This window comes from Anthonomus grandis, chromosome 13 (assembly GCF_022605725.1).
Source record: "Anthonomus grandis grandis chromosome 13, icAntGran1.3, whole genome shotgun sequence".
In the NCBI taxonomy this organism is placed as follows: domain Eukaryota; kingdom Metazoa; phylum Arthropoda; class Insecta; order Coleoptera; family Curculionidae; genus Anthonomus; species Anthonomus grandis.
Window position 1 is genome coordinate 1435572 of NC_065558.1, and position 24221 is coordinate 1459792.

Consider the following 24221-nt stretch of genomic DNA (forward strand, 5'->3'; position numbering starts at 1 on the left):
TTTCAAATATCTGTCAAAAAATATTCATTGTATCCTACATAAAGCATAAATGCTAAATAAATCAACAAAACACATTTTTTTTTTGATTCAAAATCGAAGGGTTCAAAATACCCGCGAAAAAATTCGAAAAAACGGTTTTAATTTTTTTATTATTAATAATAAGGACATTCAAAAAACAATAAAAAAGCTTCATGACATCATTGTTCATAATTTATAGAAATGCCATAATATTCAGAGAGAAGTTCTTATGAGGGATTTATATATTGGAATAGAATAAACAGGTTTGGACGTCGATTTTTTTAATTTGAAAAGCAATTGTAATAAAATATAAAAAGAATTAACAGGAGGAGAATAAGGACTAATAGAAATCATCAACGAATTGAATCGAAGATATAAAAGTCGAGATATAAGTAAAAATGTGAAAAAAAAATAAAAGAAAACTCGTTTTTTCCCACGGTACCAATTTTTTCCTTAAAATGATAATGGATAAATTATAATGAATTAGTAATTAGGCAATTTCCAGTAAAAAAAAAACCCAAGAAAAAAATTTTTTTTTCGCTCTAAAATCGAAAGGGGTATAGCCATGAAAAATTTCGAAAAAATGGTTTTTATTTTTTTCTAAATAAACTATAACTCTGACAACTTTTTTTCCTAAATAAAAGTTCTCGGGACTATTACGAGGTATCCGAATGTTAAAACGAATTGATTCTAGCGATCACAGAATTGGAGAAAATTGTAAGAAACTCTTAATCATAAATATCGAAATATTAAGAGCCCTGTGGAAAAATTTTATTTTTTTATTTTATTATCTTGTACTACTTTAGATTACCTTCCATAAAGGTTATTATCGATTTAACTCTAAAAATGAACAAAAAAACCTGATTATTTGCTTTTATCGATTTTCGAACAAAATCCGACCCAAAATGAATTTTTTTTCAAAATATGCTCCAAATTCAAAATTTCTTTTTGCTGCCTAAAGACCATTCAAAAAATAATGAAAAAGCTTAATGACAAAATTTTTCAAAATTTATAATAATGCTACAATATTATGAAAGAAGATAAGTTCCCTTTAAAGCCTATGTATTCGAACCGATGATTTTTTAATTTTTTTTTGACAGGCAAATTCAAAAAATAATTTAACTAATTAAGATAAAAGGAAAAGGGTAATACAAAATATTATCTATAAACATATACATATCATCTAATAGCAAATTTCAATCAAATCGGGCGAATAGGCAAATTTCATTTTGACTCACCCCGGTAAAAACACACTGACATTTCAAAAAAAAGGCATTTTTCGAAGACGTCAAAATGTTTGCCGAATTTTCCTGGCCGCAATACACAATTTCCCCAATCGATGTGCACATATTCGGAAAGCCCATTAATTTTCTGATTCAGTGCTTCATTTCCCTGATCGTTTCCGATTCATTTTCATTGATAATTTTACAAAATACCCAACCAAGTCCCGGCCACCTGTCACGAAAAAAAATTTTCCCACACCAGGCGTCAAAGTTATTGTTGTAAAAAATCGTAATTTTCTTGTACTATCGCTGGAACCCTGATATTTTAGTATGTGTTGTAAAACAAAATTTCGGATCTCTTAGATGTTGTTTGATCTTTTCACCATGTACTGGGACGCGGCAAATGAATTAAACGCGAAAATTCGAATTGCTCAGAATCTATTTAAGTTGGAAAATTGTAATTTTACACAAATAATAGGGTTGTTAAAATATTTAATACCTGAGAATATAAATGGTCCAGGTGCCACCACCAAAAAGTTATTAAATAAAATGTGATTTTCGGGTCGGACCTTCATGGGTAAAGTTCATTATTGCTCGCCCTATATAATTTACGAAAATTTCGGTTATATGCCAATATGAAAGATAAAGGATGATGTTATTTTTTGAAAAAAAAAATTTCCCAAAATAAGTATCGTTTGGAGAATCGAAATTCCAAAAAACTGAAAATGCCAGAACTCGTAAATAAAAGTATGTGAAGTCTCTCATAAAATTAAGTCTTTTCGCTGAAACACTTTTTTTATAAAAAAATTATTTTTAGCCTCTGGAGAAGTTTGAATTTTTTTTTGGTCACTTTTAATAGCTTATAATTACTCACCCTGTATACTGATCTGGCCCAAAAAGTATACATAGCCCTTATGTCCTAAAAATTTCAAGTCGTTTAAAAGCTTTTTATTTGAGTTCTCGCACCCGGAAGGAATTTGACCCGTTTTTTTACGAATTTTTGACTTTGACTCGGTACCGCTCCTTTTGTGGATACTGGAAAAAAAAATTGTTTACGGATCCATCAGTCTCAATGTATTGCGAGGCCCTATGCCAAATTTCATCGTTTCGCTAGCCATACAGCCAAAGATATGAATTTTTATTTCCCAAAAAACACGAAAATTAGGGTCGGACGTGGCGTGCATAATATAGTCGCAGACGCTCCTATATAAAAATGTGATATTTTTCCTTTTGTTCACGACAAACCAAATTCAAAGCCCTTAAACCACTTAAAACTTTTAGGACATAAGGGTTATTAGGGGCTTAAGAGCTGTATACTTTTTGTTCCAGATCCGTCGACAGGGTGAGTAATTATAGACAACTAAAAGTGAGTAAAAAAATTCAAACTTATTTGGCAAAAAAAGTCTCTCTCTCTCTCTCTCTCTCTGTCCTTATGATATACTACTAATTTTTCCAGAACGTTTCATATTTTTAGAAAATGCTCCTCTATTTTCCCATAACACAAAAATACAATTTTCTCACAAAACCCAACTTCACGAAACATTTTATATAAATTACTTTTGCCAGACCATTTGTATTTCCGAGTTTAAACTTCCTCCAGAAGTAAAATTCCTTTTAAACTTTCCCTTGTATGAATTACTTCCAAACTTAAATTAAACTGTCAATATTTTATATAAGACTTAATGCGTCTCCCCTCTTTCAAGCAATTTATACGGAAATTTTATTTAAAGGTCACGAACGTCCGTTCAAAAGTCATTTAGGTCGGGTAAATATATCAAAAAAAAAAAAAAAACGACCCCCGGTCATTTATCATCACCCATTTGAAAAGTTCATCATAACTAATCAATAACACCCGGTTTAACAATAGTGTCATTACCAGGTGTAGTAGTTAATTAGGGTCAAAGGATAACGTTATCTCGTGTTCATCGTGTGCAACTTACGTCTGTGACCGGTAAATGACGTGAACATATTCACCCCGTTTACCCTGGAGGGCTTGAAGCAACGACGCGAATTTCCATACAAAGAGAATTACTATTTATATGTATTTTAAATATGGTCGTTTGTATTCATAAGTTTCCGGAAAAGTATTTGAATATGGCAGATTAACATAGAATTACTGTCTAATCCAGTTAGTCAAGTGTGTATAGGAGTATTTATTTAAAATCCAAATAACATTAAAATGTTGCTATTTAATAATAAATTACTTAAGGTTTTTCTTCTTTCTACTATGACTTCCTAATAGCGGTTTGTCTTATTGATTCGATGTATTGACTTGAATAATTAATAAGTATTTATTGGCTTTATTATTATTCAGTTACATAATGAATAAAAGAGTACGTGTTTTTTGTTTACTTAATATACACTGGATACAAATTCTTTCTTAGGTGGTACCTCCCGGTACTCTATGTATATTAGGAAATTAGAAAAAATATAAAAAAAGTTCGATTTTTATTTTATCTGAAATAATCCCGAAACTAACACTAACTCTTTGCGTGTATTTCTTACATAAAACTATCAGGCCGTGGTGCCTTAATTAATTTTTGTTTGTTCAGTCCCTACAAGGTAAACTCGTTTAATGTGTTTTCCTGATAACAAGAAAGAGCTCGCGGATAATTGGATATACCAGTTTAGCGTCTGGTTTATTGCCGCACAAAATCAGCACAAAATCCATTTAAAACGATGGAGAATATTGCGTAAAATGAGTCATTGAGCGAATATTAATTGCGTTATTTGAGTTTTCAGTTTAATTATCTAAGAAAATTATTGAGTTTCATATGCTATATAAATTTTGTTGCGGCTCAAGTTATTTCAGTCAACCGTTCCTCAGATATAAAGCCTCAAAGTTGGATCAACCTTATTATAGTCATTGTCTTCATAAATGTCAATATCTGAAAAACTGTTTATGGTAGCTCAACAAAATAAAAAAGGGAGTGTTAAGGACACTTCATTCTATAAACTTTATTTGAGGCTCAAACCGCTTAAACTGACCTTTTTTGAGTTATTTAACCTCAAACTTGGGCCTAACTACCAGGAAAAAAAATCACTTTTACAGACCATAAATGCTTGTTTTTACTAAATCCCTTAAGGTAGTTAAATGAAACCAATAATAGAACATTTAGGTTACGTTTCTTTATAAATTTAATGAAGGTTCAAATTATCTCAGTCAATCGTTCTTGAGGTATAAATCCTCATAGTTGAAGCAATTTTGTCATGGTCGTTGTCTTCATAAATGTTCATATCTCGAAAACTATTCATCCTAGCTCAACAAAATAAAAAGTACAGTATTAAGGACATTTTGTTCTATAAATATTGTTTGAGGCTTAACCCGCCTAATCTGACCCTTTTTAAGATATTTCGCCTCAAAGTCGAGCCTAACTCTCAATAAAAAAAATCACTCCTACAAGCCATAGCTCCCTATAAATGTTCTTTTTTTTACTAAATCCCTTTTGCTAGCTTAATGAAACAAAAAAAGAGCATCAAGGATACGTTTCTTTACAAATTGAATTAGGGCTCAAATTATTTCAGTCTGCCGTTCTTAATATATGAATCCTCAAAGTTAGAGCAACCTTGCCAAGGTCATTGTCTTCATAAATGTCCATATCTCAAAATATGTTCATAGTAGCTCAATAAAATAAAAAGGAGAGTATTAAGGACACTTCATTCTATAAAATTTATTTAAGGCTCAAACCGCTTAAATTAATTTTTCTTGAGTTATTTGGCCTCAAAGTTAGGCCTAACTACCAGGAAAAAAATCATTTTTACAGACCATGGCTCCTTATAAATGCTCGTTTTTACTAATTCTCTTATGGTAGTTAAATGAAACCAATAATAGAGCATTTAGGTTAAGTTTCTTTATAAATGTGATTGAGGTTCAAATTATCTCATCCTTCTTGAGGTATAAATCCTCATAGTTAAAAAGCAATTTTGTCATGGTCGTTGTCTTCATAAATGTTCATATCTCGAAAACTATTCATCCTAGCTCAACAAAATAAAAAGTACAGTGTTAAGGACATTTTGCTCCATAAATATTGTTTAAGGCTCAAACCGCTAAAACCGACCCTTCTTAAGATATTTCGCCTCAAAGTTGAGCCTTACTTTCAATAAAAAAAATCACTCCTACAAGCCATAGCTCCCTATAAATGTTCTTTTTTTTACTAAATCCCTTTTGCTAGCTTAATGAAACAAAAAAAGAGCATCAAGGATACGTTTCTTTACAAATTGAATTAGGGCTCAAATTATTTCAATCTGTCGTTCTTAATATATGAATCCTCAAAGTTAGAGCAACCTTGTCATAGTCAGTGTCTTCAGAAATGTCCATATCTCAAAAACTGTTTATGGTAGCTCAATAAAATAAAAAAGAGGGTATTAAGGACACTTCATTCTATAAAATTTATTTAAGGCTCAAACCGCTTAAATTAATTTTTCTTGAGTTATTTGGCCTCAAAATTAGGCCTAACTACCAGTAAAGAAAAATCACTTTTACAGACCATGGCTCTTATAAATGCTTGTTTTTAGTAAATCTCTTATGGTAATTAAATAAAACCAATAATAGAGCATTAAGGTTACGTTTCTTTATAAATTTGATTGACGTTCAAATTATCTCAGTCAATCGTTCTTGAGGTATGAATCCTCATAGTTGAAGCAATTTTGTAATGGTCATTGTCTTCATAAATGTCCATATTTCAAAATCTGTTTATGGTAGCTCAATAAAATAAAAAGGAGAGTATTATGGACACTTCATTCTATAAAATTTATTTAAAGCTCAAACCGCTTTAATTAATTTTTCTTGAGTTATTTGGCCTCAAAGTTAGGCGTAACTACCAGGAAAAAAAAATCACTTTTACAGACCATGGCTCCTTATAAATGCTCGTTTCTACTAAATCTCTTATGGTAGTTAAATGAAACCAATAAGAGAGCATTTAGGTTATGTTTCTTTATAAATTTGATTGAGGTTCAAATTATCTCAGTCAATCGTTCTTGAGGTATGAATTCTTATAGTTAAAGCAATTTTGTCATGGTCGTTGTCTTCATAAATGTTCATATCTCGAAAACTATTCATCCTAGCTCAACAAAATAAAAAGTACAGTGTTAAGGACATTTTGCTCTATAAATATTGTTTAAGGCTCAAACCGCTAAAACCGACCCTTCTTAAGATATTTCGCCTCAAAGTTGAGCCTTACTTTCAATAAAAAAAATCACTCCTACAAGCCATAGCTCCCTATAAATGTTCTTTTTTTTACTAAATCCCTTTTGCTAGCTTAATGAAACAAAAAAAGAGCATCAAGGATACGTTTCTTTACAAATTGAATTAGGGCTCGAATTATTTCAGTCTGCCGTTCTTAATATATGAATCCTCAAAGTTAGAGCAACCTTGCCAAGGTCATTGTCTTCATAAATGTCCATATCTCAAAATATGTTCATAGTAGCTCAATAAAATAAAAAGGAGAGTATTAAGGACACTTCATTCTATAAAATTTATTAAAGGCTCAAACGGCTTAAATTAATTTTTCTTGAGTTATTTGGCCTCAAAGTTGGGCCTAACTACACACTTTCTTTTTTTTTGAAAAAAAATCACTTTTACAGACCATGGCTCTTATAAATACCCGTTTTTAGTAAATCTGTTATGGTAGTTAAATGAAACCAATAATAGACCATTTAGGTTACGTTTCTTTATAAATTTAATGGAGGTTTAAATTATCTCAGTCAATCGTTCTTGAGGTATGAATCCTCATAGTTAAAGCGACTTCGTCATGGTCGTTGTCTTCATAAATGTCCATATCTCAAAAACTATTCATGCTAGCTCAACAAAATAAATAGTTCAGTATTAAGAACATTTTGTTCTGTGAATATTGTTCAAGGCTCAAACCGCTAAAACTGACCCTTCTTAAGCTATTTCGCCTGAAAGTTGAGCCTTACTTTCAGTAAAAAAAATTACCCTTACAGGCCATAGCTCCCTATAAATGTTCTTTTTTTAATTAATCCCTTTTGGTAGCTTAATGAAACAAAAAAAGAGGATCAAGAATACATTTCTTTATAAATTGAATTAAGGCTTAAATTATTTCGGTCTTCCGTTTTTAATATATGAATCCTCAAAGTTAGAGCAACCTTGTCATGGTCATTGTCTTCATAAATGTCCATACCTCAAAAACTGTTTATGGTAGCTCAATAAAATAAAAAAGAGAGTATTAAGGACACTTCATTCTATAAAATTTATTTAAGGCTCAAACCGCTTAAACTGATTTTTCTTGAGTTATTTGGCCTCAAAGTTAGGCCTAACTACCAGGAAAAAAATCATTTTTACAGACCATGGCTCCTTATAAATGCTTGTTTTTACTAATTCTCTTATGGTAGTTAAATGAAACCAATAATAGAGTATTTAGGTTATGTTTCTTTATAAATTTGATTGAGGTTCAAATTATCTCAGTCAATCTTTCTTGAGGTATGAATCCTCATGGTTGAAGCAACTTTGTCATGGTCGTTGTCTTCATAAATGTCCATATTTCAAAAACTATTCATGGCAGCTCAACAAAGTAAAAAGTACAGTGTTAAGAACATTTTGTTTTATAAATATTATTTGAGGCTCAACCCGCTTAATCTGACCCTTCTTAAGATATTTCGCCTCAAAGTTGAGCCTGATAACTTACAGTAAAAAAAAATTACTCTTACAGGCCGTAGCTCCCTATAAATGTTCTTTTTTACTAAATCCCTTTTGGTATCTTAATGAAACAAAAAAATAGAGCAATCAGAAAACGTTTCTCTATAAATTAAATTGAGGTTCAAATTCTTTCAGTCTTAAGACATAAAGCCTCACGACAATTTATGACGTGACTGAATAGCGAGAGATGCCCCTATTATAAGGAAATATTTTAACGAACTGATCGTCTATACCTCAATAAAAGCCCCTAAATTGTTTATCAAAAGTCCGCATTTCCGATTTAAAACTAAACCACTTGACAAGGATCGGATATTAAGCTGCGATTTGCCCCGTTTTTCCGAAAACATTTTCAAGTCGATTCCGGTTTAAAACGAGCGGAAATCGAGCGTTCAAGTCCAAAGAGAGAAAGCCAATATTTAATTGATAAGAGAGACATTAATAAGGGGGGTTGTACGAGACCTTGAGAGATATTTCCGATTTTGATTTATTATGAAGCCCTCGTAAACCAGCATTAAATATAATTTGCGTAGTAGGGAAAATTAAGTTTGTCTCCTTCATACTCTCTCACCCGAGCAGGAGTCTTAAAACATGGGAGAGCACAGATGCGAAAGATTTAAGATTCCGGGTTATTATTATGCGAACATTTACAGCGATCCAGCGCCTTAAATATTCAGGAAACTGCTTTAGCAGTTAAATCAGCTACCGAATAATGCGTTTTGGGTACGACGCCTATAATTATATATTTTTTTTCATACAATTCATAAAATAATTATAAATCAAATACAACGCTATGCAGGGTGATTTGAATTCGACCTAGGGCAAAGAGGATAATATTTAATATGCCGTTTAAAAAAATTAAAACGGGGGTTTTTAGATTTTATGGGGTTTTTAGATTTTTAATACGACGTTTCGTCTTTTGCCAACCATCATCAACTTGTGTGTTTTTTTTCTCAAGTTGGAATTTATAGACTTTGATAGTATAGTTCCTAAGTCGCTTATAATATTCCCAGTTAGATTTTTGTTTGAATATCTTAAATTATTTAGGCGCTTCATCTTTTAATTTCTGCAAAAGTTTCATATGAAACTTTTCGCAAAATGGCGGTCTTCACAGGTCCAATAATTTATTAGTTAAAAATTCAACCTTCAATATCAATAGATTCGTACTCGTACATCAAAGAAAGTGGTGTGTCCTCTAAGTCATGCATATTTATATTTTTTTTTAAAGTCTGAAAGTTATTAATTGGTTAAAAAAAACGATCAATAATTGTACTTGGTTAATGTGAAAAAGAATGGGACGATAGGTTTTTTTGAGATTAATTAATCGCATTTAAGGTTAAGCGGGAAAAAACGGTTTTTTTCTGACATAAATTAAAATTGACATGAGGTAAAAATTTTTTTTTTCATTATACGTCGAAAATTGCCCCCTGATGCACATCTGCAATTACATTGGTAGTAAAGTTATTCAAAAAAATCACTTTCCATTAAAAGCATTTTATAAACGTCTTGAATAAAACATACACATTATATTTAATTCCTCAACGTATATCGTGCGGACGTTTTTTCCGATATTGATAGTTAACGTTTAACCAAAAATGTACTTCTGGTATAAACCTAAACTAAACGTTTAGTTAACTATCGTGTATTGCTTGGGAAGGAGATTTTAATGCTTATGTCCCATGTAAAAATGGTCTTATTTTTTTAAAATTAGACTCAGTATTTTATGACAATATTGGATTCTATGTAAAATTTTAATAAATTTAATGCTTACATGCCACCCCTTGAAAAAGGAGTTTCTTTTTGAAGGTGTGACATATCTGGTTTTTTCCTGTACCCTTCATATATGACATAAAATACTAATAAATGTCCACATTAATAAACTAGCAATTTATACCAACATATCGCTATGTTCTCGTTTAAATGGCGTAATTCAATTTCAGGCCTAAGGGCAATAACGGCCCTAACCAAACAGTTTTTGTTTTAACGTGGACTCGCGGTGCCAATAGAATGGACAGGATTATAACTAATCCGTTCTGGTTATGGACTTTTCGGGTTATCCGGAACGTTTCACTTGTATAAACACCCTTAGAGCGTAAATTGAAATGTCCATTTTTTTATGCAGCGTCAGCAAATGCTCTTTTATTGTTTTTTTTTAACTAACATAAGAGATTTTGTAAGAACGAGCATTTATAAGGAGCCATGGTCTGTAAAAGATGCAACTGATTTTTTTTCCAGGTAGTTAGGCCCAACTTTGAGGTCAAATAACTCAAGAAAAATCAGTTCAAGCGGTTTGAGCCTTGAATAAAGTTTATAGAGCAAAGTATCCTTAATAGTCTCCTTTTTATTTTATTGAGATATCATAAACAGTTTTCGAGATATGGACATTTATGAAAGCAATGACCTTGGCAAGGTTGCTCCGTTTGTCCCTTAAGACAAAACCGTTGGAATTTTACCGATAGCTCCCATAGAAACCGAGATATCGACCTTCAAAATTTGGGTTTTTTCATTTTTCGGGTATACCCCCCCGTATCGAATTTTTCCACCAAAAATTGATTTTTTTCGAAATCAAACTAAGTATACCAGCGTCTTATTTGGGTCACCTAGATTACGAAAACACCGGGTTATAACAGGATCCGAGCAGAACTAAGGGAATGAGAGCACTTTAAAAATCCTGAAAAAGTCGTTTTCGACGTCCATTTTTGAGGCCAAAAATGGGCACCAAAAATGCCATATCTTGCCTATCGTAAAAGCTACGACCTTGCGAATGGTCTCGTTGGATTCAAAATGACGAAACTAAGACAAAACCGTTGGAATTTTCCCGATAACTCCCATAGAAACCGAGATATCGACCTTCAAAGTTTGGAATTTTTCATTTTTCGGGTATACCCCCCCGTATCGAATTTTTTCACCAAAAATTGATTTTTCTCGAAATCAAACTAAGTATACCAGCGTCTTATTTGGGTCACCTAGATTACGAAAACACCGGGTTATAACAGGATCCGAGCAGAACTAAGGGAATGAGAGCACTTTGAAAATCCCGAAAAGTCGTTTTCGACGTCCATTTTTGAGGCCAAAAATGGGCATCAAAAATGCCATATCTTGGCTATCGTAAAAGCTACGACCTTGCGAATGGTCTCGTTGGATTCAAAATGACGAAACTAAGACAAAACCGTTGGAATTTTCCCGATAACTCCCATAGAAACCGAGATATCGACCTTCAAAGTTTGGAATTTTTCATTTTTCGGGTATACCCCCCCGTATCGAATTTTTTCACCAAAAATTGATTTTTCTCGAAATCAAACTAAGTATACCAGCGTCTTATTTGGGTCACCTAGATTACGAATACACCGGGTTATAACAGGATCCGAGCAGAACTAAGGGAATGAGAGCACTTTGAAAATCCTGAAAAAGTCGTTTTCGACGTCCGTTTTTGAGGCCAAAAATGGGCATCAAAAATGCCATATCTCGGCTATCGTAGAAGCTACGACCTTGCGAATGGTCTCGTTGGATTCAAAATGACGAAACTAAGACAAAACTGTTGGAATTTTCCCGATAGCTCACATAGAAACCGAGTTATCGACCTTCAAAGTTTGGAATTTTTCATTTTTCGGGTATACCCCCCCGTATCGAATTTTTTCACCAAAAATTGATTTTTTTCGAAATCAAACTAAGTATACCAGCGTCTTATTTGGGTCACCTAGATTACGAAAACACCGGGTTATAACAGGATCCGAGCAGAACTAAGGGAATAAGAGCACTTTGAAAATCCTGAAAAAGTCGTTTTCGACGTCCGTTTTTGAGGCCAAAAATGGGCATCAAAAATGCCATATCTCGGCTATCGTAGAAGCTACGACCTTGCGAATGGTCTCGTTGGATTCAAAATGACGAAACTAAGACAGAACCGTTGGAATTTTCCCGATAGCTCTCATAGAAGCCGAGATATCGACCTTCAAAGTTTGGGTTTTTTCATTTTTCGGGTATACCCCCCCGTATCGATTTTTTTCACCAAAAATTGATTTTTTTCGAAATCAAACTAAGTATACCAGCGTCTTATTTGGGTCACCTAGATTACGAAAACACCGGGTTATAACAGGATCCGAGCAGAACTAAGGGAATGAGAGCACTTTAAATATCCTGAAAAAGTCGTTTTCGACGTCCGTTTTTGAGGCCAAAAATGGGCATTCAAAATGCCATATCTCGGCTATCATAGAAGCTACGACCTTGCGGATAGTCTCGTTGGATTCAGAATGACGAAACTAAGACAAAACCGTTGGAATTTTCCCGATAGCTCCCATAGAAGCCGAGATATCGACCTTCAAAGTTTGGAATTTTTCATTTTTCGGGTATACCCCCCCTATCGAATTTTTTCACCAAAAATTGATTTTTTTCGAAATCAAACTAAGTATACCAGCGTCTTATTTGGGTCACCTAGATTACAAAAACACCAGGTTATAACAGGATCCGAGCAGAACTAAGGGAATGAGAGCACTTTGAAAATCCTGAAAAAGTCGTTTTCGACGTCCGTTTTTGAGTCCATATCTCGGTCATAAAAAGGTCGGTCCAAGCAGTTTGATCTGAAATGAAATTTATAAACTTTTACAGACTTAGACCGACTTTTTACTATTTCTTCGTTTCCATTCTAACTACTCCCTAAACTAAGGCGTAGGCTATACTCGGATTAAAAAGTGACGTTTTCTTCCCAACTGAATAAAAACCATCAAAATCGCCCGCACTTAATAATCGAGATAATTTTCCAATTTTCCTCCGATCCTTTTAATTTCAAATTAAGGGCATTATCGATCCCGCTTCCCTAGTTTGTTTCGCTTTGATTAATTCCCTTGAGAAGTTTTTAGGCATGCGGTTAACAAGAATTTCCTCACATAAAATCAATCAATTTTTTCCCCCACTTCAAATCCCTCCACTATTAAAACCGTAAACAAAATAATTTATAAACGTCACCAGCCCCAACTCGTTCCTAATGGAAAACAGACATAAACAAACTTTTCTTCTATACACCCTTTTTAATGGAACATCCCTTGTGTAGAAATTCGATCCTCCCACCCCCCTCTCCGCCCTTACGTTCCCTTAAAACGTCTTTCTTCAAGGGCGAATTTTACACATTTTTCAAATAAAAGAAAAAGAAATTGACCCTTTCCTCTAAACGTTCAGCGTGAGAAAAGCTTTTCATTAAACCCACTTGAAAGTAAACCGTTCAATTAAATCTAATAATGAACCTCTTGCAGCCAATTTTAAAACTTCCTCCCGGTTAATAGGAGGATCTTGGCGGGAAAGTTTGTTATTAAAAGTGTAATTTTTGAAGTTACCGCGGACTATCGTATGAAAGGGAACGTTTACCACTTTTGTAAATTACTAAGGTCTTGCTTGTCAAAAGAATCATAAAGGGAGCTTTTAGTGTTTTATGTGATATTAAACGAGAGATTACTGACGAAAGGGGCCTAAAGAAAAAGGTCTTAGGACAAAGGGCTTTTTAGATTAATACAAGTTTTTGTTTAAAAAATTGAAATGAATTGAATATTTTTAGTGAAAAAAATACTAGGCCACTGCTTTTTCTTAAAATAACAAATTCGTCTGTCAATATTAAAATCTTACCATGATACTTATTTTGGTCCTTTTAATCTATTGGTAGGTCAGATATCCTTGGAGTATTTTGATTGTTATTATGGGTTAAATTATTTTTTGTTTATTTAGATCCTGAAGCTTTTTTAGTTCTGCGTCATCTTCTAGGGTCTTAATTACCCCATTCAAGTTTTCTTGTGCAGATTTATAGGCATCAATTCGTAATTTATATCTATTTTCTCTTATCAACAATAAGATTTGACTCTTGATTTTAACCCTCGTTTTCTATCAAAAATCCCTAAATAAAAATCTCATTAACTCCGGGAACGGATAACAGACCAAAAATTATTCCGGTCATCAAGATACGAAAACCCTTTCGAAAGAAGATGGAGGCGAATAAGAGGACGATAACGCCATAGTCCTAAGATGTCGCTAATAAAATTTGAATTATTAAAAAATAATTGCCCCATTTCCCGTGAGTGTTTCGTATCGGATTTTCCGCAAACCCGTTATTGTATTATCAGCAAGGCAAATACAAACGGTCGTAGCACCGTAACGAGTGGACAAACAGAAAGTAATTAGGAGAGAATGGCGGAAAGGTTTTATCGAGGGTTTTTCTAGTAGACGCCCACCAAACACAATATAGTGAGTAAAGAGGAGTTTTTGTTGGTTTGTTAATGAACCCTGGAACGTTTAATAATAATGAAGTAGTTAAGTCGGTTTAAGGGTCGGGGTTTCTATGGATGGAACTCGTGGAGTATTCAGTTTTTATCATTATTATTATTATTAGCCTTGAGGTTACTTCCTAAAATTGACTAGTTCTAATAATTAAATTTTCTTCAAGTCACTCAATTGCAAACCTGAATTTTCAAATTTAAAAAAATGCTAAAAATATAAAAATTCTGTTCCAATCTCGTTTTCATTAACTCAACTAAGCCCACTCTCTCGTATTTCAATTTTCGCGCCGAGATACAATTCTTCGGCTTTAAGCCGTCATAAATATAGCGACATTAAATCGCTCAATTTACAGCGTCCGACCAAAGGGAAAACGACCGTCGTATAACATTTTTATGTTTTTCCCTCGGTTCGAAATAGTTCGTTTTTCATATATCGCGAACGATTTCATTAAGGATTTATTAGTGCCGTATAAACTATTTATAAAACAAAACGACTGCAGTTGTACGCTTTAGGGGCGCCACCTCCGGTGCATTGTTTCAGTAATTTAAAGCTGTTGAGGCATAAAGTTTAATACCCCCGTATTGTGTAAAACGGTCCTCGAGATACCCGACTTATTTACATTTATTATGGGTATTTTTACCTTTAAACTTTCGGCCATAGAATAATAAAAGTGTCTTGAAGCGAGTCAATGTTAATGATTCGTGGGTCTTAGATGGACACTTGTTACTGCATTTCACTTGCTTGTTATGGTTTAAATCTTTTTGACATGTTATTTTTCTTGCATGATTAACATTTTTACAGACCATACATGGCATTTTATAGCGATCGTAAATGATTCTGAAGACTTAGAGGAGCTCAAAAGCCAAAAATGAGGTAGAAAGTGCGTTTTTACATATTCTACCGCATCTCACTTCCCAGACATGCCTTGAGTCATCTTGAAATGTTATTTTTCCTATACAAACAATCTATCTACAGACGATACATGGCATTCTATAGTGATCGTAAATGATTCTGAAGTCTTAGAGGAGCTCAACGACCAAAAATGGGGTAAAAAGTGCGTTTTTACACATTCTACCGCATCTCACTTTCCAGGCATGTCTAGAATCATCTTGAAATGTTGTTTTCCCTATACAAACAATTTATGTACAGACGATACATGACATTTAATAGCGATCGTAATTGATTCTAAAGACTTAGAGGAGCTCAAAGGCCAAAAATGAGGTAAAAAGTGCGTTTTTGCACATTCTACCGCATCTCACTTTCCCGACATGCCTTGAATCATCTTGAAATATTATTTTCCCTATACAAACAATCCATATTCAGACTATACATGGTATTTTATAGCGATCGTAAATGATTCTCAAGACTTAGAGGAGCTCAAAGGCCAAAAATGAGGTAGAAAGTACGTTTTTATACATTCTACCGCATCTCACTTTCCCGACATGCATTGAATCATCTTGAAATGTTATTTTTCCTATACAAACAATCTATCTACAGACGATACATGGCATTCTATAGTGATCGTAAATGATTCTGAAGTCTTAGAGGAGCTCAACGACCAAAAATGGGGTAAAAAGTGCGTTTTTACACATTCTACCGCATCTCACTTTCCAGGCATGTCTAGAATCATCTTGAAATGTTGTTTTCCCTATACAAACAATTTATGTACAGACGATACATGACATTTAATAGCGATCGTAATTGATTCTAAAGACTTAGAGGAGCTCAAAGGCCAAAAATGAGGTAAAAAGTGCGTTTTTGCACATTCTACCGCATCTCACTTTCCCGACATGCCTTGAATCATCTTGAAATATTATTTTCCCTATACAAACAATCCATATTCAGACTATACATGGTATTTTATAGCGATCGTAAATGATTCTCAAGACTTAGAGGAGCTCAAAGGCCAAAAATGGGGTAAAAAGTGCGTTTTTACACATTCTACCGCATCTCACTTTCCCGACATGCCTTGAATCATCTTGAAATGTTATTTTTCCTATACAAACAATCCATATTCAGACGATACATGGTATTTTATAGCGATCGTAAATGATTCTCAAGACTTAGAGGAGCTCAAAGGCCAAAAATGAGGTAGAAAGTGCGTTTTTACACATTCTACCGCATCTCACTTTCCCGACATGCCTTGAATCATCTTGAAATATTATTTTTCCTATACAAACAATCCATATTCAGACGATACATGGTATTTTATAGCGATCGTAAATGATTCTCAAGACTTAGAGGAGCTCAAAGGCCAAAAATGAGGTAGAAAGTACGTTTTTATACATTCTACCGCATCTCACTTTCCCGACATGCATTGAATCATCTTGAAATGTTATTTTTCCTATACAAACAATCCATCTACAGACGATACATGGCATTTCATAGCGATCGTAAATGACTCTGAAGACTTAGAGGAGCTCAAAGGCCAAAAATGAGGTAGAAAGTGCGTTTTTACACATTCTACCGCATCTCACTTTCCAGGCATGCCTTGAATCATCTTGAAATGTTATTTTTCCTATACAAACAATCCATATTCAGACGATACATGGCATTTTATAGCGATCGTAAATGATTCTCAAAACTTAGAGGAGCTCAAAGGCCAAAAATGAGGTAGAAAGTGCGTTTTTACACATTCTACCGCATCTCACTTTCCCGACATGCCTTGAATCATCTTGAAATGCTATTTTTCTTATACAAACCATCTATCTATAGACGATACGTGGCATTTTATAGCGATCGTAAATGATTCGCAATACTTAGAGCACCTCAAATGCCTCTACCGCATTTCGCTTTTTAGTTACCTCATAAATCATACTAAAATAATAATATTGTTACGTATTTAGTATCATTACGAACAGCAAAAATACATTTTGGTTTATTTAAAATGGAACCTGTAGTTTCTTACTAATTAATACATAAAAAGTATAAAATACTTACCCAAGCGAGAAAGCACGTTCTATCAACGTCAATGGATTATTCGCTTACCCAACAAGTTTCCATATCTGCGTTATCCATAACGGTCCGCGCAAACTTCGCAGATACAGCCGGAAATGCAGCAATATCGCCAAATCCGGAAATGAATCCGGGAATAAATCCAACGCTCCGAAGTCACGTTACTGGGAAACTCGCCTGAAGTTCATCGATGATAAATAAGATTGACGCCGTTTTTATTTTAGCGCGAGGAAATGATTGAAATACTTTTAGAAGTTAAGTTAATAGGTGCAAACCTTTTAGAAGTACATGAATAAGATGGGTTTGGAGGTTTCCTTTAATTGCGCCACAATATTTAAGTTTTTTGCGATTGAATATTAACCTGTTTGAAATTTCGTGTTCCTGATCACTCTGTATAATGTTTAGTTATTTGCCATATGAATACGTAATTTTTTATTTTCTCATTTAAAATGTGCGATTTTAAAAATCTTAATGCAAATTTTTAAACGTCCGTCTGCGTTGCCTGTTTTCGACCAATGATGCTGTTTAGCGTTTGACCCGTTTCGCATCATCAACATCATCAGGAGATTATTCATTAAGCCCGAAACTTTAATTCAGTTAAACCCTAATGAATGAAGCAATAACAGTCAAATTAAATGAAAAAACTAAAACGAGATGGCGGAGACGGATAAATTTTCCGGGAAGCAAATAAATTAGGCTCAAATTGAAATGACAGTCGGACATTTTCGATGCTCCTTTGAAAGTTGAGCGCACATTAAAATGAAAAATAAACAAAACCGTCTTTCTCCAGTCAAATCGATTTTTAATTTCGCATCGGGGAGCACGGACGAACATAAATGACTTTCTTATTGGATTTGGCTGTGGCCAACTATAAAATTCCGTTTTATGGTGCATTTTTATTAAATCAGAAACGTTTCATTTTATCGGCATAACTATGTAAAAAAATATCATTTTAAGATGAGTTAAGGCATATCTGGAAAGTGAGATGCGGTAGAATGAGTAAAAACGCACTTTTTACCCCATTTTTGGCCTTTGAGCTCCTCTAAGTCTTCAGAATTATTTACGATCACTATAAAGTGCCATGTCTCGTCTGTACATAGATTGTTTGTATAGAGAAAATACCATTTTAAGATGATTCAAGGCATGTCGGGAAAGTGAGATGCGGTAGAATATGTAAAAACGCACTTTTTACCCCATTTTTGGCCTTTGAGCTCCTCTAAGTCTTCAGAATCATTTACGATCGCTATGAATTGCCATGTATCGTCTGTAGATGGATTGTTTGTAGAGGAAAAATAACATTTCAAGATGATTCAAGGCATGTCTGGAAAGTGAGATGCGGTAGAATGTGTAAAAATGCACTTTTTACCCCATTTTTAGCCTTTGAGCTCTTCTAAGTCTTGAGAATCATTTACGATCGCTATAAAATGCCATGTATCGTCTATAAATGGATTGTTTATATAAGAAAAATAACATTTTAAGATGATTCAAGACATGCCTGAAAAGTGAGATGCGGTAGAATGTGTAAAAACGCACTTTCTACCTCATTTTTGGCCTTTGAGCACCTCTAAGTCTTGAGAATCATTTACGATCGCTATGAAATGCCATGTATCGTCTGTACATAGATTGTTTTTAGAGGAAAAATAACATTTCAAGATGATTCAAGGCATGTCGGGAAAGTGAGATGCGGTAGAATATGTAAAAACGCACTTTTTACCCCATTTTTGGCCTTTGAGCTCCTCTAAGTCTTCAGAATCATTTACGATCACTATGAAATGCCATGTATCGTCTGAATATGGATTGTTTGTATAGGGAAAATAATATTTCAAGATGATTCAAGGCATGTCGGGAAAGTGAGATGCGGTAGAATGTGTAAAAACGCACTTTCTACCTCATTTTTGGCCTTTGAGCACCTCTAAGTCTTGAGAATCATTTACGATCGCTATAAAATGCCATGTACCGTCTATAAATGAATTGTTTATATAAGAAAAATAACATTTCAAGATGATTCAAGGCATGTCGGGAAAGTGAGATGCGGTAGAATGTGTAAGAATGCACTTTTTACCCCATTTTTGGAATTTGAGCTCCTCTAAGTCTTCAGAGTCATTTACGATCGCTATGAAATGCTATGTATCGTCTGTAGGTGGACTGTTTGTATAGGGAAAATAACATTTCAAGATGATTCAAGGCATGTCGGGAAAGTGAGATGCGGTAGAATGTGTAAGAATGCACTTTTTACCCCATTTTTGGAATTTGAGCTCCTCTAAGTCTTCAGAGTCATTTACGATCGCTATGAAATGCTATGTATCGTCTGTAGGTGGACTGTTTGTATAGGGAAAATAACATTTCAAGATGATTCAAGGCATGTCGGGAAAGTGAGATGCGGTAGAATGTGTAAGAATGCACTTTTTACCCCATTTTTGGAATTTGAGCTCCTCTAAGTCTTCAGAGTCATTTACGATCGCTATGAAATGCTATGTATCGTCTGTACATAGATTGTTTGTATAGAGAAAATAACATTTCAAGATGATTCAAGGCATGTCGGGAAAGTGAGATGCGGTAGAATGTGTAAAAACGCACTTTTTACCCCATTTTTGGCCTTTGAGCTCCTCTAAATCTTGAGAATCATTTACGATCGCTATGAAATGCCATGTATCGTCTGTAGATGGATTGTTTGTATAGGAAAAATAACATTTCAAGATGATTCAAGGCATGCCTGGAAAGTGAAATGCGGTAGAATATGTAAAAACGCACTTTCTACCTCATTTTTGGCCTATGAGCATCTCTAAGTCTTGAGAATCATTTACGATCACTATAAAATGCCATGTATCGTCTGTACATAGATTGTTTGTATAGGGAAAATAACATTTTAAGATAATTCAAGGCATGTCGGGAAAGTGAGATGCGGTAGAATATGTAAAAACGCACTTTTTACCCCATTTTTGGCCTTTGAGCTCCTCTAAGTCTTCAGAATCATTCACGATCACTATGAAAAGCGATATCTCGACATAAAATCTAATTGTACTATATCATCTCAGTCTAAAGAATGTCCTTTCTGTCAAGGTCATAATTACGTTATAAAAGTAATATAAAATACGGTAAACACTTTTTTCCTCTTTAATAAATCGCGCGAAACGGCACGTACGCACATATGAGAAAAAATGAATGAATCTCCCCGAAAAATAAATCTTTATTTGCAGATCTTTCAATCTATTTCACGTCGCTAATTCCGGCCGACGTATCACCTTTATAATATATATAAATCAAATTTTCCCTTTATATATACGACCCGATTTCTTCGGATTAAGCGAAGAAGGATCAAAAAATCCCTATTTACGCAGGTATAAAAAATAATTTTTTTCATTAATTTCAGGTTCGGTCACGTAGTCTGAACCATTTGGATTCGTTGGAGATGCGACAGGCTGTCGTGGGTACAGCCGATAATGCTTTGAAAGACTCCAGATCGGAACCGGACTGTACTAAGCCCTTATTGCCGCCACCCGCGATCCCTTCGAGGGAACCCGAACCGGATGGAGGGAGTGGGAATGTGGCACCAAGAAAGCACATGCTCAGTAGATCTCAGGTGAGTCTTTTATTAGAAAATTAAAATGTGATGAGTCAAAAATTAAAAGAAAAAATTAAAAAAAAAATAACAAGATCCTCGTCATATTTAATTTTATTCGCTGCGAGTCGCATCCGGCAAAAAAAGGGTTAATTAGAAAAGGCTTTTCGGCGTGCGGATTCCTGAAAATAATCCGCCCCCCGTAGGCGTTAGACTTAAAAGAGTTCACTTGATTAAGTTGTTTTTGGTTAATGAGATGTTCGTTAAATTAAATTAAGGGTTTTTTTAATAAACAGAATGGAAAGTGCTACATTTCTCTCAATGGTAAAAAGCAAAAATCCGCATCAAGGTTTAAATAAAAGTTACAAACAACTTGGGCATCTTTTGTAGCGAAAGTTAAAAAATAAAACACTCAAAAATTTATTTTCGTGCTACCAGATTTGCCAGAAAATGGACGGAAAACCCTTGAACTACTTGAAAAAATCGAGATGTGATTTTATTCTCGTAGAGAATGCATTTGAAGCATCATTCAATAGCAATCTTTAGGGATTTATGGATCTCAAATAGGTTAAAATTTTTTTGGTTTCTACCGCATTTCATGGTCCAGGCACGCCTTAAATATTCTTGAAATTTATTATTTATCAAATAATTAGACTTTCTAGACACGTAAAGCATTATTAAATAGCGATCGTTAAAGATTCATGGGTCTCAGATAGGCTTGAAAGTCAAAAAGGTGCATTTTATCAGTTTCAACCACATTTCATGGTCCAGGCACGCCTTGAATCATCTTGAAATTTCTCGTTTCCTAAATAACTGGACCCACTAGAGACGTAAAGCATCATTTAATAGCGATCGTCAATGATTCGTTGGTCTCAGACGGGTTTAAAAGTTAAAAAGTGGGTAAAAAGTGCATTTTTTTGGTTTCTACCACATTTCATGGTTCAGGCACGCCTTGAATCATCTTGAAATTTCTCATTTCTTAAATAATTGAACCCACTAGAGATGCAAAGCATCATTTAATAGCGATCGTCAATGATTCGTTGGTCTCAGGCGGGATTAAAAGTCAAAAAGTGGGTAAAAAGTGCATTTTTTTGGTTTCTACCGCATTTCATGGTCCAGGCACGCCTTGAATCGTCTTGAAATTTCTCGTTTCTTAAATAATTAAACTCATTAGAGACGTAAAGCATCATTTAATAGCGATCGTCAATGATTCATTGGTCTCAGGCGGGTTTAAAAGTCAAAAAGTGGGTAAAAAGTGCATTTTTTTGGTTTCTACCACATTTCATGATCCAGGCACGCCTTGAATCATCTTGAAATTTCTCGTTTTTTAAATAACTGAACCCACTAGAGACGTAAAGCATCATTTAATAGCGATCGTCAATGATTCATTGGTCTCAGGCAGGTTTAAAAGTCAAAAAGTGGGTAAAAAGTGCATTTTATCGGTTTCTACCACATTTCATGGTCCAGGCACGCCTTGAATCATTTTGAAATTTTACTTTTAATAAATATTCAAACTCCCCTAAGACGTGAGGCATTATTTTAATAGCGATGCTCAATGATTCTTTGCTCCCAAGAGGGTTTAAAGGTCAAAAAGTGGATAAGAAGGGTATTTTATTGGTTTGTACTGCATTTCAGGGTCTAGGCACGCCTTGAATTATCTTTTAAGTTACTTATTAAATCAAGTTTATAATTACAAGTCATAATTACATTTCTGCTTGTCCAAAAGTGAGCTTTTCACGTTTTTCAGAGTTTCGAAGTAATTTTTTTGGTTCTTCAGGAATCGGACGTCTTCTAGGCGTTTGACGTAAGCTTTCATTGTTTCCGAGGAAATTCGAAAAATCTAAATTTATTTTCCGATGCAGTTTTTTATGCTTTACAAACATTTGAGGAAATTTCTTTACTTTTTTAAAGTCATTTTCACAGTTTTTAAAAAATTCACTTTTCAGGTATTGGAAATAATTTTCTATACCCTCTAAGCAATTTTTTTATATTCTGCAAAAAAATTAATAATTTTTTTTTATTTTTTAGAGTTTTCAAGTAAATTTTTTGGTTCTTCGGGAATTAAATGCAATTTTTCTACGTCTTTTAGGCATCTCACGTAGTTTTCTTATGATTTCTACGACTTTAAATTAAATTTTTTATGTTATTTGATCTAGGCTTTTATTATTTTTGAGGATTAAAAAAAATTTATTTTGTATATTTTCCATAAATTTAGAAAAAAAATTGAATGTTTTTCAAGCAATTAGTTATGTTCTCCAGGCATTTTTTTTGTTAAATTTACCTTAGCCATTACCTTGGAAGATATCTCACTTTCCATAAAACCTTGAATTAAAGCAATTAATGACCCGATTATATTAAATTAAAAAAAAATAAATTATCCAGAAAAGTACTTAGTAGTAAAAAAAATTAAAAAATCTAAATTGAACTAACAGAAATAAGAATTTAATTAATCTTGTATATGAAATTATTTGGCAGGGTGAAATATAAAACTTTCATGTTTAACCTTGCCAATGTTAACATACCAATTAATTCTTACCCTCAAAATTTATTTTTATGCTTTTTATGTAATATTTTGTGTTTTTAAATTGACTCCAAAAATATCACGTTCCCTAGGCATTTAGAATTACTCTTAATAGATTTAGGTCCTAGGTCTTTTGAGAATTTGACGTAGATTTCTACATTCTGCAAGAATTTCAAATAACTTTTCACATTTTTCAGAACAATCCCGAAAACACATTTTCTACAGACAGTTACCATAGGTCTACTTTTTTTTTAAATTTAACTTATTTAATTCGTCATTGGGTTTTAACTCTAAAGCTTACAATATTATGTTAATTCCTCTATTTATAGGCTCATCAAATCAAGTAGTGGCCTTGAATTTTTAAGGAAGTGCATATAAAACAGGGAGGCATAGAGGAAAATACACGAGAGATTTGAATATAAATATATACCAATATACACCCCTATTCTTTCTTTTTCTTTTAATCGTTATATATATTGTGCACATCATAACACTATTTTATTTGAGACCTAATGAAAATAAATCATTATGTGACAAAACCTCTTTGCTACGTCTACCTAAGCATAGCATACATGTTATATGCGGTAACAGTTGAGGTAAGTGCACACGCACAAAGACAAAGCTACACCAACAAATGCCACTCAGCTTACCAAGTAAGCGAATCTCGCTGAATAACCGTGAATAGCGAAATGACTGTTTAATTTGCATTTCGGTAGTAAATTAGCGACTATTTATAGAACTTCCTAAGTTATTTTTATTTGGCATTTTCCAAGCAAAACTGGGAATATCAATAATAGCTGCTAGGGGGCTGCTTTACACAACAATACCCGAAGGGCACGAGAAAATCAATTACCTTCCTTCGCTTTTCGGGGGGGGGGGGGGGGCATAATGTGTTTTTGGCACTCCGAAAAATTGTTGAATGAATAGCGAACAGCTTATATATTGCGAGGAAATGCCACGTTATTATATTTTATTTGATTGTGCTTATTAACACGAAAAGGAAGTTATAACGACGGTTCGATTTATTTATTTAATTTT

The 24221-nt window shown here is 33.7% G+C and overlaps 1 protein-coding gene across 2 annotated transcripts in view; it reads left to right on the plus strand.

The window, feature by feature from the left end:
- LOC126744299 (pleckstrin homology domain-containing family G member 5) overlaps positions 1–24221 on the plus strand; it is a 171620-nt gene that overhangs the window by 88024 nt on the left and 59375 nt on the right. For both annotated transcript variants that reach the window (XM_050451681.1, XM_050451680.1), the window contains one exon: positions 20474–20683. In XM_050451681.1, coding sequence (XP_050307638.1) covers positions 20513–20683 — 171 coding nt within the window. In that variant the 5' untranslated portion in view covers positions 20474–20512. The remainder of the gene's footprint in view (positions 1–20473; positions 20684–24221) is intronic.